This window comes from Symphalangus syndactylus, chromosome 10, assembly GCF_028878055.3.
Source record: "Symphalangus syndactylus isolate Jambi chromosome 10, NHGRI_mSymSyn1-v2.1_pri, whole genome shotgun sequence".
Lineage (NCBI taxonomy): Eukaryota > Metazoa > Chordata > Mammalia > Primates > Hylobatidae > Symphalangus > Symphalangus syndactylus.
The window spans coordinates 108,329,463-108,346,522 of record NC_072432.2 but is presented as its reverse complement, the minus strand read 5'-3'; the positions used below and the strand labels follow the sequence as shown (position 1 = coordinate 108,346,522).

Sequence of the window (17,060 nt, the reverse complement as noted above, 5' to 3'; positions counted from 1 at the left end):
CTAACTTGAAATTTATGGATCAGACTTTGGAGAAGGTGGGAGATACCATACTTTCTTAACACCGGAGAGACTTCAGTTTCAGCTAAATTTAGTTAAATTCAATAAACACCTGTCAAGTGTTTATTGTCCCTACATGTGGGACATTTGCTAGATACAAAAAAGGGTTCCAAGATACGTAAGCCATGGCTCTGACCAACAAAGAGCTTATTGAGTGTGCAGGAGATACAACTGGTACAGGAAAAGCTATAATATGAGATAGGATAAGCTACAGGATGTAACAATGGTGCAAATAAAGAATCAATGGGAGCACAGTGACTTGGAGAGGAAACGAAAATACATTCCCTTTTCTTCATTTGATCAATCATCAAAATTTGTTGAGCATCTATTGTAATCAAGGCATGATTCTAGAATGGGGAACAAAACAGACATGGGCTCTATACCTTAGGATTGGTCTCTATGGGAAAAGATAGACATGAATGAAATAATCATGGAAATAGATATAATATTACTGCAGAGATAAGTGTATGGAGAGGAATATGACAGGGGATTTGACCCAGCCTGTGTAGTCAGAAAGGCTTCATTGAGGAGGAGATGGGATGAAATTTAAAAGACAGGTAACAATTAAGGAAGAGAGAGGGGGGCAAGAGAACAGCTTCTATATGAGCAGGTGCCGAAGGGTGGAGAGGACTCCAGCTTTCCAGAAAATGCAGGAAATCAAGACATTTTTCACTCAGACCTCTGTGAGAGGGACTGGGAGAGAGACACAGGGTATTCTAGCTTAAGAAAAAGGCTCAAGGAAAGGGTTAGAGTTAGAAGAAATCAGGATAGGTCTGGAAAAATAAGGATCCTAATTTCATAGGAGTGGAGGATAAAATAAAAAGTATAAAGAGTGGGGAGAAAGCCTGAAAGGGCAATTTGTAGTCAATTTAATGCTACATTTGGGAGTTTTGTTTCTACTGAGTAATCAAGGGCTACTGCAGGTTTATAGGCAAGGAAGACACATGTTGGAAGCTGTAGGTTTGGAAGATTACTCTGAAAGTCCAGTGACTGGGTCAGATAAAGGAGGGTCTACAAGTAGGGTGAATCATAATAGGAACCATATGCCTAAACACTTGAATTTATTTGTCTATTTAATCCCTACAATGTTTCCATAAGTTAGGCACATCTGTTTCACAAGCGAGAAAATGGAGTCTTAGAAAAGTCAAAGAAATTTACCAATGTAGGAAATTAAATAGCAGGATTGGAACCTAGAGTTATCTAGCTCCCTTTTACCATTATATTAGGCCAGGAAAGAGATAAGGAGGCATCTCAAGTAAGATTATGAGGTGGCTTCTTTTGGAGTCTAGAGAACATTTTATTTCCTTTGTGTCTGAAAGCTAGAACAGTGATCCCATCTGTCAATCATGCACACCCTCCGGCTCCAGGCATGTGATGTCATCTGAGGAAGGCACCTGTGGTGGAGCCTCTCCCCAGTTCATGGCTCTGTGGGCGCTACTACACAGGAATGGCACAGATCATGGCAGGGTTTAAGAGAAGCATCATTTACTTATCATGTCATAGTCCTATGGCAAGTTTCTTCACCGCTCTGGTTTCCTATCTGCAGTAGTCAAGAGCTCTGGAAACATTGTTCTCTCCTTTCTCTTTTTCATGAGATCTTGCTCTACTGCTGCTGCCCATGCTCATGAGGGAGAAAGCCCTCCTCACCACCACCCCCTTTTTAAGCAACAACAACAACAACATGTGTTTCTGTGTGGAGCACCACCAAGGGGTGGAAAGATCAAGGAATTTGATGGTAGGGAGACCTGGGCCCAACTTTCTAGAATCTCAGGTCCTGCATAATGCAAATTGGTGAATTCCTGAGTTGTGAGGGCTAAATGAGGTAATATACATCTAGGTCCAAGCATATGGCAGATAACCAATAAAAGTATGTCCTTCTTTACCTTTCAATCTCACCTCCTTGGCAGTGAATGCTTTAAAATTCAAGTACTAAGTTGCTCTTTTCATTTGATTCTTATTTTCCCTCTTAATGTTCTCTTCTCTCTAGGCAATATGTGATTTTTAAAAGTGACACATTTTTTCTTTGTGATTTAAGGGCTTGACAGGACCACCAGGACAACCTGGAGAGCGTGGAGAGCCTGGGTTAAGGGGAGATCCTGTGAGTGATGTTGGGGGATTTCTGCTGCTTTAATTCCAGGGACTGGAGAACTGTTTGCTCATGACACAAAGGCAATGAGCAATTAATTATTCATTAATAAAGCATCTGCTCACCCTATCTTAGTATTGCAACAAATAAGAGATTTGAGGGAAAACTTATAGAAAATTTGAGTTCTTAAAAAGGTTGGAATTTTAATTGGATTAAATGTCTAACATTTTTGAGCAGGCCCAGACAATAAAAAGGGTCCACTTTAGTTCTACCTTATTATTTTGTTTTGTTTTGTTTTAAATAATTCTTCCTATAATTTCTTTTCCTTTCTGTCCATTTGAGGTAATGAACTCTTTATTTTCTCAGGGGGATCCTGGAACTAATAGCTATATCCAAGGCCCTAAGGGAGAAAAAGGAAGGCGTGGGCGTCAGGTAAGATGTTCTGTTTCCTTGGGGGGCTACATGGGAACAGATGCTAGCTGGGGCAGAAGACTTGGGCATTCTGGTAAGATCAGCATAAAAAACCAGAGAGCAAGCCTGTGGGAATCCACTGTCTATGGAGATAGAAGCTCTGAATGCCAATCTCCACTGACATCCTTGTCCTTGCATACTTAATTCAAGGTTGATTTTTCTATACGAATCCTAACTCCTACAACATTACATCTGTCCTTGGTTTCCTCATCTCCAAAATGAAAGCACCAGACTCAATAATGCCTAAGATATTTCTAGTTTCTAAATTCTCTATCTTTATAATGATGTATTGATTTAAAAGGTACTCAGGGTCATTACAGTGCTGGCTTGCTTTCTGTCACAGCCAGTGCTGATCGATGTGAACTGGGTATTAGCCATTTTTTAAGGTGAAATCCTTGCCTAGTTCTGAAAACTAGAAGCATTGTGATAGAAGGCATCACAGAAGCAAAAAGATTTAACTTTGATCGATGTTAACTTCTTGGTAGCCATTTTTAGATTTTCATGTCCCAGACATTAAAATGTATGATTCTGAAAAATGACTAAAATAACCCAAGTGCTTCAGTCCTCATATCTTTCCTAATTTCCAGGCATGAGGTCTGCATAAAGAAATGTTTGCAGCTGGAGAGGAACCTCTATTACTTTGAACTCCAGTTTTTCATCCTTTGACAAAACTATAGGACATTGGCTCTCTTCTCTAGCTAGTTTGCATTCCTTTTATATATGTCTAGATCCTGAGTTAAATACAGTTTGTAACAAGATAATTACTATGTTGCCGTGTGAGAAAACCAGCATGACTTGCTGCAAGAATCTCATCCTGTTGTTAATTGCAGTTGTTCTGGACAAACCCCATTGAGAGGGTGTCCTGTGGTGAGTTGACATCAGAGAGCCCTGTGAATAGCCACTCAGTCGCCTATGGAATTGAGCTAAGGGAGCAGCAGGACAGCAACCCTTAACTCATGTGGGCCCCAGTTTCCTCATCTGGAAGGAGGGAAGGAAGATAGAGAAACCATTTCAAAGCTTCCATGAGTTGTGGTTGTTGTGAGAAGAAAGATCATGATCTGTCTATTCAGACTGGTTCTCTTATTTGCTCAAGGTTTTACTGCTGGGAGGGAACCTAGGCCTCTAGACAAACTGTCCAATGCTGTGTACATCACAGCACCGCAGCCACAGCAAGAGCCGCATGTTCACAGCTTTCTGAGGTCTCCATCGCTGAGTTTAGCCAAGGCTTAACCTTGAGCACCAGATCCCTAACTTGTACATGCAAACAAAAATTGTAACCCTCTGGGGCAGTGCCGTGACATATTCCATTTGTGTTCCCCATGGTTTCTGCTCCCATGCTGGACCAAAAAACGGTGGTAACTAACTATCCTTTGAATAGACTTAGATAACAGAAATCACTCCCACCAGCTATATTAGCCTGCAGCTGGTAAATGCTGACATTCTAGCCCGGGCTTGTCCAACTCACTGCCCATGGGCAGTATGTGGCCCAGGATGGCTTTGAATGCAGCCCAACACAATTCGTAAACTTTCCTAAAACATTATGAGATTTTTTTCTCTTCTCTTCTTTTTCTTTTCTTTCTTTCTTTCTTTTTTTTTTTTAAGCTCATCAGCTATTGTTAGTGTTAGTGTATTTTATGTGTGGCCCAAGACAATTCTTCTTCCTCCAATGTGGCCCAGAGAAGCCAAAAGATTGGACACCCCTGTTCTAGCCTGTTACGTGCTGTTGGGAGACAGCTCTCTACGGGGGCAACGGCTCCTTTCTGACATGAACCAAAGAGTGGATTAAATGTTGCAATCTGGATGGAGAGGGTTTCCTGATGAAGCAGTCTTTCTGACCAATCAGAATAATTTTATTAAATACCTAATATTGGAGAAAGCATGGAGAACCAATCATACCAGTCAGAAGTGAGAAAGTAACGCTTCTGGGGAGAATGGAAGTTGATACAACCTTTTTGGGAGGCAATAGGCAATGCACATCAGTCATCGGTTAGGATTACTGTTTTTTTTTTTTTTTTAATGTTTTTAAATATACCAATGACAGAAAGCCTGACTAGCAGTGTTTAGCTAATAAATGTGTTTTATAACCCAGGGATAGGTGATGACAACTTTGGCACATCAGTTTATGGTCCCATCGAGCCTCCGTGATGTCGTCAGGGACCCAGCGCCTTTCCTCCCACACTGCCGTCCTCAACGTGTCAGCTTTCAGTCCCTAGGTTTAGCAGCTCCAAGTGTTTTTTTGTCTTCACCTTTATATAAAATGTCAGGAGAAAAGGGGCTTTCCTTTCATCAAATTACTCCCGGCAATATTCTCTTTATAGCTCATTAGCTAAAATAGGCCCTGTGCTCCCTAACAGCCCTTGCCCCATTTCAAGAGATCCAGAGAAAGCAAGTCTCTAACAAAAGGAAATGGGATCATCACAGTTGGCTTAGGCCTGTCGTAATTCATCCCTTGGAGCCGGGTATGTCGTTGCTCCAAACAAAACTAAAAAGACCAGATTTTCTTAGCACAGAGGAAGGGAGGACCTGTTTTATAGGCCACCAACTGAGTCTGCCACAGCTTTAAGATGTGTATGTTGGCCGGGCGTGGTGGCTCACACCTGTAATCCCAGCACTTTGGGAGGCCGAGGCAGGCAGATCACGAGGTCAGGAGATCGAGACCATCCTGGCTAACACGGTGAAACCCTATCTCTACTAAAAACACAAAAAAATTAGCCGGGGGTGGTGGCGGGCACCCATAGTCCCAGCTACTCGGGAGGCTGAGGCAGGAGAATGGCGTGAACCCGGGAGGCAGAGCTTGCAGTGAGCAGAGATCACGCCACTGCACTCCAGCTTGGGCGACAGAGCAAGACTCTGTCTCAAAAAAAAAAAATAAAAAATAAAAAAAAATAATAAAAATAAAAGGATGTGTATTTCATTTGATCTACACTTTCTAGTCCTAGAAATTTATCTGGAAGCTAATCATGGTGCAACACAAAGATTTAGCTCCAAAGATGGTCATTGCAGTGATTTTTAAGATAGTAAAACATTGAAAATATTTAAATATCTAATAATAAAGGATTGTTCATGTAAACAATGCTCTTCCACACAGTGGAATAGTATTAGGCCATGAAACATAATGTAGAAGATGATTTCATGATATGGAAAACATCCGTGATGTAATATCAAGTGAAAAAAGCAGGTTACAACCCTGTATTTAACGTGAGTCCAAATTTGTAGAATATTTCTATATTGCCAAAATTATGTATTTCTTTTTTATTAATTTCGATTTTTATTTTAGATTCAGGGGATAATGTACAGGTTTGTTACAAGGGTATATTGCATGGTACTGAGGTTTCGGCTTCTGTCACCCAAGTAGTAAACATAGTACCCAATAGGAAGTTTTTCACTCCTTGCCCATTCCTCCCTCCCCTTTCAGAGTCCCCTGTGTCTGTTGTTCCCAACTTTATGTCTGTGTGAACCCAAGATTTAACTCCCACTTATAAGTGAGAACATGTGGTATTTGGTTTTCTATTTTTGCATTAGTTCATTTAGGATAATGGCCTCCAGCTGCATCCATGTTGCTGCAAAGGACATAATTTAGTTCTCTTTTATGGCTGAGAGTGCGTGCACTTTACATGGGACACAGTGTCCATTGTCAGCACCCTCAGTTCCTTCAGAAGGATTGGGTTACATTTTTTTTCAGTATTTAGTAGAACTGGGTTTGGCCTTCAGCTCACTTATGGTGGAGGCTGTGGAGTTGCCAGCCTGTAGCTATTCCTTTGTATGGAATAAAGAAAGAGAGATAAGAAGGAAGGAATAGAAGTAAGAAAGAAGGAATGTAGAAAGGAAGAAAGGAAGGACGAGGAGGGAGGGAGGGAAGAAAGAAAGGAAGTGAAAGGAGAGAGAAAAACCAACTTGTCTGTAGCAGCAACATGCCAGCCCCTAGTGTTTCTTTACCTTAATTTTATTCTCTGTGTTGTTGAAATAGTCCATGATGAACCTATTACTTTTTATCCTCTTCATTCTGAAAAATTTCAAATCTACAGAAAAATATAGTTTTAAGTCTAAACACCAATTTTTATCCTTTAGCTATATTTGCTTTATATCTCTTTATACAAATACTTAGGGGTCTGTGTGTGTGTAGCTGAGCTAATTGAGGATTAATTAAAGGCTTCATAACACTTTGCCTCTAAATATTCAACAAGTATATGTTAAGAAAAAGGATATTCTTCTATATAAACATAATATAATCATCACCCTCATGAAATTCAATATTTATATAATATTCTTTTCTTTCTTTCTTCTTTTTTTTTTTTTTTTGAAATGGAGTCTCACCATGACGCCCAGGCTGGAGTGCAATGGCTCACTGTAACTTCTGCCTCCTGGGTTCAACGATTTTCCTGCTGAGAGCAGCTGGGATTACAGGCACCCACCACCACACTGGCTAATTTTTGTATTTTTAGTACAGATTTTGTATTTTTAGTACACCATATTAGCCAGGCTGGTCTCGAACTCCTGACCTCAAGTGATCCACCCGCCTCAGCCTCCCAAAGTGCTGGGATTACAGGCGTGAGCCACCATGCCCGGCCAATATTATTTTCTAATACACAGTCCATATTCAAATTTTCCCACTTGCCCCATGTCTTAGGCAGTTTGGGTTACTGTAACAGAATTAATAGAGTGGGTGGCTTAAATAACAAATATTTATTTCTCATAGTCCTGGAAGCTGGGAAGTCCGAAATCAAGGTCCTGGAAGATTCAGTGTTTGCTGAGGGACTGCTTCCTGGTTCATAGCCATCTTCTTGGCTGCAACCTCACATGGCAGAAGGAGAGCTATAGTGTTCCTTCAAGCCTCTTTTATAAGGGCACTAATCCCACCATGAGGGTTCCCCCCTCATGGCCTAATAACCTTCCAAAGGCCCCATGTCCTCATACCATCACATTGGGGGTTAGGATTTCAAAATATGAATTTTGGGGGGAACACAAACCTTGAGTCCGTAACACCCCAATAATGTCCTCTGTGGCTGCTGCTGTTGTTTCAGGATCCAGCCGAGGACTATGCGGCGCTTTTAGTTGTCCTGTGTCGTCAGTGCCCTTTCATCACATTTGCTGAGTTATTTGTTTACATGACACTGACACTGTACACCAGTTATTTTGCTAAACACCCCTCAATTAGGATTTGTATGATTGTTTTCCCATAACTAGATTCAGGCTAAATACTTTTGGTATGATAGCACAAACTTTTGTGTACTTTAAAAACTTTTGAAAAACATAGTTTTTAATTGTTGCATTCCATTTCAATAAGTGTTTCTACCATAATTTGATCAACACTTCCCTCATATTGTGGGATGTTTAAATTGTTTCAGAATTTAATCTATTATGAATAACAGTTGGGTGAACAGCTTTGCACAAAACTGTGTTTTTGTTTCTGTTATTTCACATTCTTTCCCTATTTATGTATTCCTATTGAGTTAGCATGTAACTTTATGAAATAATTATCTGAAGTACTCCTACTTGAGATCCCACATGGTTTCCATTTTTCTCAAAAGATAAACTCTTTTTTTTCTCTGGACAGTACACATTTTTCCACTTCTGACCCCAAAGAAGTGAGAACACTAGAATATTTCCTCACTGTGACTATATAACCTCTTTCTCTCTCTGTCAGCATCTGTATATATTGATCACCCATGTCTTCAGAGAGACACTTTTCTACCTTCTGTTTCTATCTGCCACTCAGGACCCTAAATGATACAGGTAGAAAGAGAAGTGCCAATATTTTCAAATGTTAAGCGTGGCTTGTTGGAGACTATGTGTGACTGTGTTCCCAGCGTGGTGAACTGTAAGGAGTCATCAAAGGAACAATCTCTGGGGAAAGATGTCTACAACATTGATATTTTGAAACATCAGCATTTAATGCCATTTGCTTCTTGAGGAGCACTGACCAACAGAACATTCTGAGATCATGGAAATATCTTGTGTCTGTGCCGTCCAATGTGGTAGCCACTAGCCATATGGAATTATGGAACACTTGGAATGTGGTCAGCATAACAAAGAAACTACATCTTTAATTTAATTTGGTGCAAATTTAAGTGCTACATCTACCTAGTGGCTTCTGTATTGGACAAAAAGTTTTGCTAGCATTTGTTGTTGTTTGTTGCTGATCTTCCCTTTATTTCTTACTTTTCAGGGAAGTTCTAATTTTGATGGACCTCAGGGAGAAACTGGAAATGTCGGCCGTTGGGTAGGTGTTAACAGCTGGAGGGATGTATTTCCCTTGAGTTTGTGGAAGAGGATGGTAGGCTGGGGTGAAAATTGGTTTATATCCTTCTCTAAGGTCTCTGCTTTCCATTTTTCTTAGGGGACAATAGGAAGGCGAGGTCTGCCAGGATTAAAGGTCAGTGCTTCATGGAAAGAGTTGCTCTTTGTTCCACACATATGACTACTGTATTTATTATTGATACATAATATCTGCACATATTAATGGGGTACATGTGATTTTTGATACATACATAGAACATATAATGATCACACCAGGGTATTTAGGATATCTATCACCTCAAACATTTATTATTTCTTTATATTAGGAACATTTCAAATATTCTATTCTAGCTATTTTGAAGTGTACAATATATTGTTATTAACTATAGTCACCCTACTGTACTATCAAACACTAGAACTTATTCCTTCTATGTGACTGTATGTTTTACGCATTAATCAACCTCTTTTCATTCTCCCTACCCTCAACCCCCCTTCTCAGCCTCTGGTAACTATCATTCTACTCTCTACCTCATGAGATTAACTTTTTTAGCTCCCACGTGTGAGACAGAACTTGTGATATTTGTCTTTCTGTGCCTCACTTATTCCATTCAACATAATGACCTTTAGTTCCATCCATGTTGCTGCCAATAACAGGATTTCATTCTCCTTTATGGCTGACTTTTATTTCACTGTGTGTATGTATCACATTTTCTTTATCTGCTCATCTGTTGGTGGAAACTTAGGTTGATTCCACATGTTTGCTATTGTGAACAGTGCTGCAATAAGCACGGGGTGCAGGTAACCCTTTCATATACTGACTTTCTTTTCTTTGGGTAAATGCCCATTAGTGGGATTTGTGTATCATATGGTAGTTCTATTTTTAACTTTTTGGGAAATCTCTGTATTGTTTTCCGTAATGACTGTACGAACTTATATTCTTACCAAAAATATGTATTCCTTTTCTCTGCATCTTTGCTAGCATTTGTTGTTTTTTGCGTTTTTGATAAAAACTATTCTAATTGGGATAAGATAATATCTCATTGTGGTTTCCATCATCAGTGATGTTAAACATTTTTTCATATACCTATTGGCCATTTGTATATCTTTTGAGAAATGTCAGTTCAGATATTTTGCCCATTTTTTAATGGGATTGCTTTTTTTTTTTGCAATTGAGTTGTTTGTTCCTTGTATATGCTAGATATTAGTCCTTTGTCAGGTGAATAGTTTGCATGTATTTCCTCCTATTCAACAGGTTGTCTCTTCACTCTGCTCATTGGTTTTTTTTTTTTTCAGTTCAGAAGCTTTTTGTTTAATATAGTCCCATTTGTCTATCTTTTATGGCTTCTTTAAATTGTTCTCTGTGAGGTCAAGGAGAGTGCTGGCTGGGCTGTCTGAGGTTGCATGAGATTCACTGAAAGTTTCCATGGCAATTTTTTTCATGAAAAAGGGAAAGTTTATATGGTTCTCTGCCTCCTCCCCACCCTGCTATAACGTTTCATTTAGATTGAAAAGAAGCTAATATCCTAATATTTTAGAGTAGGGCTTTCATTTCTATTATTTATTTCATTTATTTCTGTTTCATTGCTCTATATGCCTATTTTTATACCAGTACCATGCTGTTTTGCTGACTATGGCCTTATAGTGTAGTTGATTTTTAAAATAAGAGATATAATTACAAATATTTGCAGGCTTCAGGATGAACTGGGTTTATCCACCATGTCAGTGGTTTGCTAGTTGACTCAACATTGGAGCACTGGTCATATAGGCCCATAACTCCAAATTACAGCATTCCTTGGACTTTGGGAAAATCTGGCTCAGTATTATCTACAAAATTAGATCTGCTGGCCTTTGCAAGATGTATAATAAAGTGGAATTCTAAGTATAATTTTATTTATGGAAAAGGTTATATTTATGCCAAACAAATTGATGCATACCTTTTTTGGCAATAAGGCAAGATTTTAAATTTGCTGTTTATGATAAAATTGAGAATATTATTAAATTTTTTAAAGGTACGTAAACCCACCACCCCTCTGCAAGTATTTTCATGTTTTTCTGTTCTCTTGTATAAAAAATAAAGGATTATTATAATGTACATAACATTTTATATTCTGCTTTTTCCTGTTTCCAAATCTCCCTATTATCATTTTAGAACATTATATTTTACTCTATTGAGTACCATGATTTACTAATCTTTCTTATGTTGAGCATTTAGGTAATTTCTGTTTCGTTGGGTATCGTGGTAATTGATGTGAAGAACGTCAGTGATGTGTATTATAGGTTTTTTGTTTTCTTTTCACTTTTGCTCCACTCATATTATTTTCTTAATATAAATGTATAAGCATAGAGTTATCATAGAGTCTGAACATTGCTATATATAGCCACATTGTTTTTATAAATGTTGCACTATGAATATCACTAATGTGATATGCAAATTAGACCACATTTCATAACCTGGTTCAAAATTTCTAGCTGTATTCCTTTTAAAATTTGGTTCATATTTATAAATCTAGAAATCAACTCTTAAACAGCAGAATAACATAACAGGAATGATTAATAGAACTACTGAATAGTTTCAAAAACTGATGAAGCACAGGTAATTGATCCACATATTGATTAAATTCTGACTTCGAAGTTTTTGCTCTTTGCATATCTATGAATAATTAGTAATCTAGTCAACATGTGAGCAACATGAAAAAGAAGGCAGAACAATTCACAAAATGGATGTTATCCTCAATCTTGGAAAACATATCTTTTCTGCGAAATGAAAATATTAATTTGTGGGATAAATTAAATCAGTTATAGAATGAATCATTTTAACAACTCATCCTTCACCTAGAGAGCTAGCTTCTTGCCATAAAGGTCTGTAGGGTTTTAAAGCCACTTTCCTGTTATTTTCCCAAGCACTTTTTGTGCCTTTGTCTCAGAGTGTCATGTTTATTGCTGTGATCAACATTCTGAGTTTCTTTGCATGAAATAAAAAACCTTAATGCCCTTGAACATTGAGTCTGTGTGCCTTAAAAGGAAGGACTGTTTAGGAACCAGTTATTACACAAAATAAGAGTTTGGGTTATTTAAACAAAGTATTTTTGCTCCCATCACTAGCTGAGACATTGAAAGGAGATGTGCAAAGACTGGGAAAGGCCCTAAGAATCTGGTCTTGCCTTTTCCCAAGATAAGTGTAAATACCCGTGTTTCCTCTTCAACTTCATCTCCTAAGAGGCTTGATCACAACCAGTCAAATCTTGTTTGAGTCTTTCTCTTGTGGTTTCAAGTGATATATTGCAGGAAAAGTTGCTTTCAATAAGAACACTAAAGATGGCTGGTGAACTCACTATAAATTTTATTCATTTTGACAGGGTGTGCCTGGAGAATCCGGTGAACAGGGTTACCAAGGAGAGCTTGGGTATCCAGGCTCACAGGTTGTATCTGGGAGCTTGGTTTTAGTGCTGAAGGGTGTTTGTTTGAAATTTTAACTTCATTGTTTGATAATAATTTAACATAAATCAGAATGGCTTTGGATGCCTCCTTTCCAGGGCCTCCCAAAGAAAATTGTATAACCCCTTTTCTGAAAAGATTAAACCACAATAGCTAATATTTATTGACCTCTATGTTCTAGACATTGCCTAAAGCACTTGTATTAACTAATTTAATTCTTCAGTGGGAGGCAGGTTATTATCCTCATTTTATAGGAGAAAAATAAAGAGGGAATGGAGAAGTTAGGTGAATTGGCAAAGGTCACACAGCTAGTGAGTGATAAAGCTGGGATTCAAACTCAGGCAGTATAGTTACAAAATCAGTGCTCTTGATTACTGCCTCTGAAGCTGTGTATTCAAATATTATTTAATTTACTAAAATTGAATTCATATCTTGGCATAGTGGTGTGCACCTTTCGTCCCAGCTACTTGGGAGGCTGAGGCAGAAGGGTCACTTTGAGCCCAGGAGTTCAAGGATGCAGTGAGCTATGATGGTGCCACGTCACTCCGGCCTGGGCAACAGAGTGAGACCCCATCATTCAATTTGGTAGGAAAAAATCAGTAAAGTGTTTACAGAGTATCTATTATGCACAGGGAACTGCTAATAGACCTGGGACATTCATACCATTAAGGCAAGGGTCCTGTCCTCAAGAAGTTCATCCAGTGGGGTTTTGTTAGGTTATCAAATGATAACTGGAAATTTAAACTTTCAACCTGTTCTTTCGGCATCGTCTAAGCATAACCCAAATCTGTCATTCTATAGCCCTTCTGGAGCACATTATATGTATTTATTTTAAAAAACAAATTGTTTTTAAGTATACTCAAATTGAAGAACTTCAGAACAACAAATTTTACTAATATATCAAATAATTCTCCATAATTAAAAATCCTATGAGTGTCAGATGATAATTTCAGAAGGTATCTGCTGCTCTTAGACTTGCTAAAGGAACTAAGGAAAAAAAATTGTAGTCAACGTGTAATTAGAGATTATACTTATTTTATGATGGAAAATCGTATCTGAACTGAAGGGAAAGCAACTAAAAGATGTATATATTCCCTTTTTCTTTTTGATGACTGGCTCAGGACCCTCCACCACTATTATGTCCCTGCTTTCCTGTCTATACCCACTTCATTGCACAGCTGACTGGAAGTGAAGCAAGTCATGCTGGGAACCATGAGCAACATAATCAATAAAACCTCTCCTTAATTCTCACCTTCCCGCTGGGATGCAAGCGTGATGGTCTATTTAAATAGATGATTGTCAATACCTCACCTAGGAGAGTAGAAGCCATGGTCAATCAATACTTCTAATAGGAAAGTGTTTCTCAGAAAAGCTGGAAAAATATTAAAGTGTCAAAAATCAGCAAAGTAAAATAGATTGGAGAGAAAATGAGCAAATCCCCAGCAGTGTAGTGAGCGAGATTAAGCTACTTAAATGCACCCTTGGCTTTTGATCAAATCGAAAACACAATCCCTTGTCCTTAACCCTTGTGTGTATAAGGAAAAGGTTCATTCTTCAGTGGAGATCAATAGCCTCGCTGCCCTCTCATCACCCTTTTAGGATTTAAAATTAGTTTAGTGAATTCAAATATAAAAGCAACGTTCTCAAACTTTAGTACTCATCAGATTCACCCAGAAAGATTGCTAAAAATAGAGACACTGAGGACTCACACCCTCTGCTTCAGATGGCGTGGGTTTGAAGTGAGTGTTCTAGGGTACTTCAGAGTGCAGATGCTCCCTGATTAAAGTTTGATAAACGAGAGAGTGATGGGTCAGGGCACCTTAATCTGTGCTTCCATTGGCATCCAAGGTGATTTTGTGGTTACATGGAATATAAATGACTCTTTAAAAATTGGTTGCATTTTAATTTCATCCTTGGATCAGGGACCAAGAGGAAGACAAGGACCACCAGGAACTTCTGGACAAAAAGGCTTAGTGGGTGCTCAGGTAGGTTTGTAAAACAGCTACAATGCAGCTACTCACTAACACTGGCTGGTTCATACCCCTGAGTGTTCCTGGATAAATAACATAAAGCCACACTGTTTGTTCTGGGATATGGGGATATCAGAAATTTCTGGAAAAGCTAATTTGATGCAGTAGATATTGATCATCTGCTATGTATCTTCTTCTACTCTAGGTAAGTTGTGGTAATATAGTGACAAATGAGATATGAGTTTAAACCTCGAGAGTATGTAATACAAGTTCATATTTAGCTATAGTAAAAGATGAAATAATAATACCATATAAAATTATAAATAACTAATCTGCTCCTCACAAATATGTAAGGAAGCATTACTATACCAATTTTATAGATAAGGAAACTGAGGCTAAGGGGAATTAAATGACTTGTCATCTAGATAGTAAGTGTCTGAACTGACTTCCAACTTGGTTCTTTCTACTGCCTGCTTTACTCCCCACCTAATATCTTGATGGTTCATAGGATGCTCAGATAGATTGAGACGGATGATTAGAGTGGCTTCCTGAGGAAATGAGCATTTGAGATGGCTTAGAAACATGAGCAGCATGCTTAGAGTCAGGAATGAGTCTCCATCAGGAAACTGAAAATAGCAGCTCAAAGATGGCCAGAGCAATAGTTCTGCTATTTTTCTGCCTTGATCAGGAAAAAAAATCTAGCCTTTTAACTGATTATATATTACTGTCAATCTCAGTTGAAAATATCTTCAGTTTGGAGCAGGTGAAAGCCTAGGCTTTTGTTTTCCTCATCTCTTAATCAAATAATGTTTCCCCCTGTAGCATAGAAATGATTCCTTCAATTCTCAGTATGTGGTAGATGTGGCCTCCCGCTCCCCTATCCTAAACCCCCAGCCCATAGTGTGTGTATATTATGCATTTTGTATGTTGGAGGATAGAATTAATTAATTGTATTAAATATTAAAGGTCAAACTCCCATCTCTAAGGTGATTCATGAGCGTATTACCAGTTACAGACTATTTCAATAATAACAAGAGAGACAGATAGTCAACTTGGTGGCCCTGGTGGTGATTTTGGCCATGGTCTTGTTGCAGGGGAATCCTGGGCCTCCAGGGCCAAATGGTTCAAAAGGAAAAGCTGGACCAAGAGGAGTGAAGGTAAATGTCAGAGAACACGCACTTTCTTGATTGTAGCTTGAGAGAACCCATTGGGTTTTCTTACACGAATCTTTACTTATATCATCACTTCCAGCATACATTTCTGATATGGTTGGTGATGCTTTTGACTGAAGGCAAGGCATATAGATGAACATATAGGAAAATGAATCACATGTACAAGTAAACAAAGATGTATCAACAGATAGATATACATATGGATTCACCACAAATATAAATGTGCACATCCAAATTTAGAAAAAGGCATAGTAATATAAAATTCTGTAATTGATGTTACATACCCGGTGCTGCTAATTTTCGGTACCAAAATTGTTACAATGTTTGTTAGTCATCCATATTTAACAAAGCCTAGAGAAAAGTATTTACCTTAGGCTGTATGGCATGCTACCAAAACTTGAAAGCAGTGACTGTAAAATCTCTAAGGAAAATGACACAAAATTGCATAAACTCATAGAAGAAAATTAATTAGATATTTTCTCTTTATAATAAAAGGGAGAGATTGGTGACGCAGGAGAAAGAGGCCCACACGGTCGACAAGGACCAAGAGGGCAACCTGTAAGTCCAGTTTCTCTGTTTTGGATTCTTGATTGAATTTGTTTGCCTTTTGTTCTTGTTTTACATAAAATTCTAATGTTTTAAATGTATGAAACCACTTTTATTCAGTTCAGAATATAGGTACCAGAGACAAGAAATCAGGCAAATCAGGGAGATATAGTCTAAAAAATCTCACTGTGCACCAAGCCGAGTTTTGATGGAGTCATCTACCACAGCATTAAAGTGTCTTATCCATATTTTAGATTCTGGTAAGAAATTATGAAAAAAGAGGTTTGATAAACAAAAATGGCATCAACTTGATGTAATAAATTGAAATGGCTTTAACATCATTGCTGTGAAACAAAATTTTAATATTCTTGATGAGTTAAACTCATGGTTTCAAGTATGACATGACCACCAGAGCTCTTAAGAATCAAAATAGTCAAAGTTTCTGAGACTTCTTGTATAAATTAAGAATCCAAAGATGACTTGGAATTTATTTTGCCTTCTCACATATTGAAGAGCAAAGTGCTAATGTCTCTCATCTGTTTGACAATGACATTTTATAAGCATTTGAGTCTTTTAGGAATACAGAGATGTTCAGTGAAACATTTTTTTTCCAGGGCAACAAATGAGACAGCCAGATCAGCAAACTTTTAAGAGTATGGGTTTGATTATCCAGAGCATAGAAATAATCTTTGGAGACCAAAGATCATAAAAGATTTCCTTTTACAAGACAACACTTTCAAACACAGGGCTATGCATTTTTACCTTAGTTATCACCCTGAACAGGAGAGCAAGTTAGCTATTTTATGACTATTTTCAAAAGACGTCTGCAAAAATACAGAATTTGGGTCTCGGGGGTTGCAGATGCTGGAGGTTCTGCACATCCTTCAGCAAGGAGAAAATGGAGTAACAGCAAATGAACTTCATTATCACCGCCCCTGGCCCCTGCCAAGAACTCATTTTTGGCAATCTTCTGTCTTGTTTTTCTTTCTTTTCTAGTCTTTCAGACTTTCCTATTTAGACCATAGAAATCTTTTTGTGTCTTCAAATTTTTAATTTTTCTTCTTAACTGATCTGACTGGTTTAGGG

At 38.2% G+C, this 17,060-nt stretch overlaps 1 protein-coding gene across 1 annotated transcript in view; it reads left to right on the top strand.

Annotated features, from left to right (window-relative positions):
• The window catches only part of LOC129491657 (collagen alpha-4(VI) chain-like), a 91,168-nt gene that overhangs the window by 40,703 nt on the left and 33,405 nt on the right, over positions 1-17,060 (top strand). The window contains exons 17-24 of the mRNA XM_063610758.1: positions 2,093-2,155; positions 2,510-2,575; positions 8,781-8,834; positions 8,952-8,987; positions 12,208-12,270; positions 14,209-14,271; positions 15,351-15,413; positions 15,924-15,986. Coding sequence (XP_063466828.1) covers positions 2,093-2,155; positions 2,510-2,575; positions 8,781-8,834; positions 8,952-8,987; positions 12,208-12,270; positions 14,209-14,271; positions 15,351-15,413; positions 15,924-15,986 — 471 coding nt within the window. The remainder of the gene's footprint in view (positions 1-2,092; positions 2,156-2,509; positions 2,576-8,780; positions 8,835-8,951; positions 8,988-12,207; positions 12,271-14,208; positions 14,272-15,350; positions 15,414-15,923; positions 15,987-17,060) is intronic.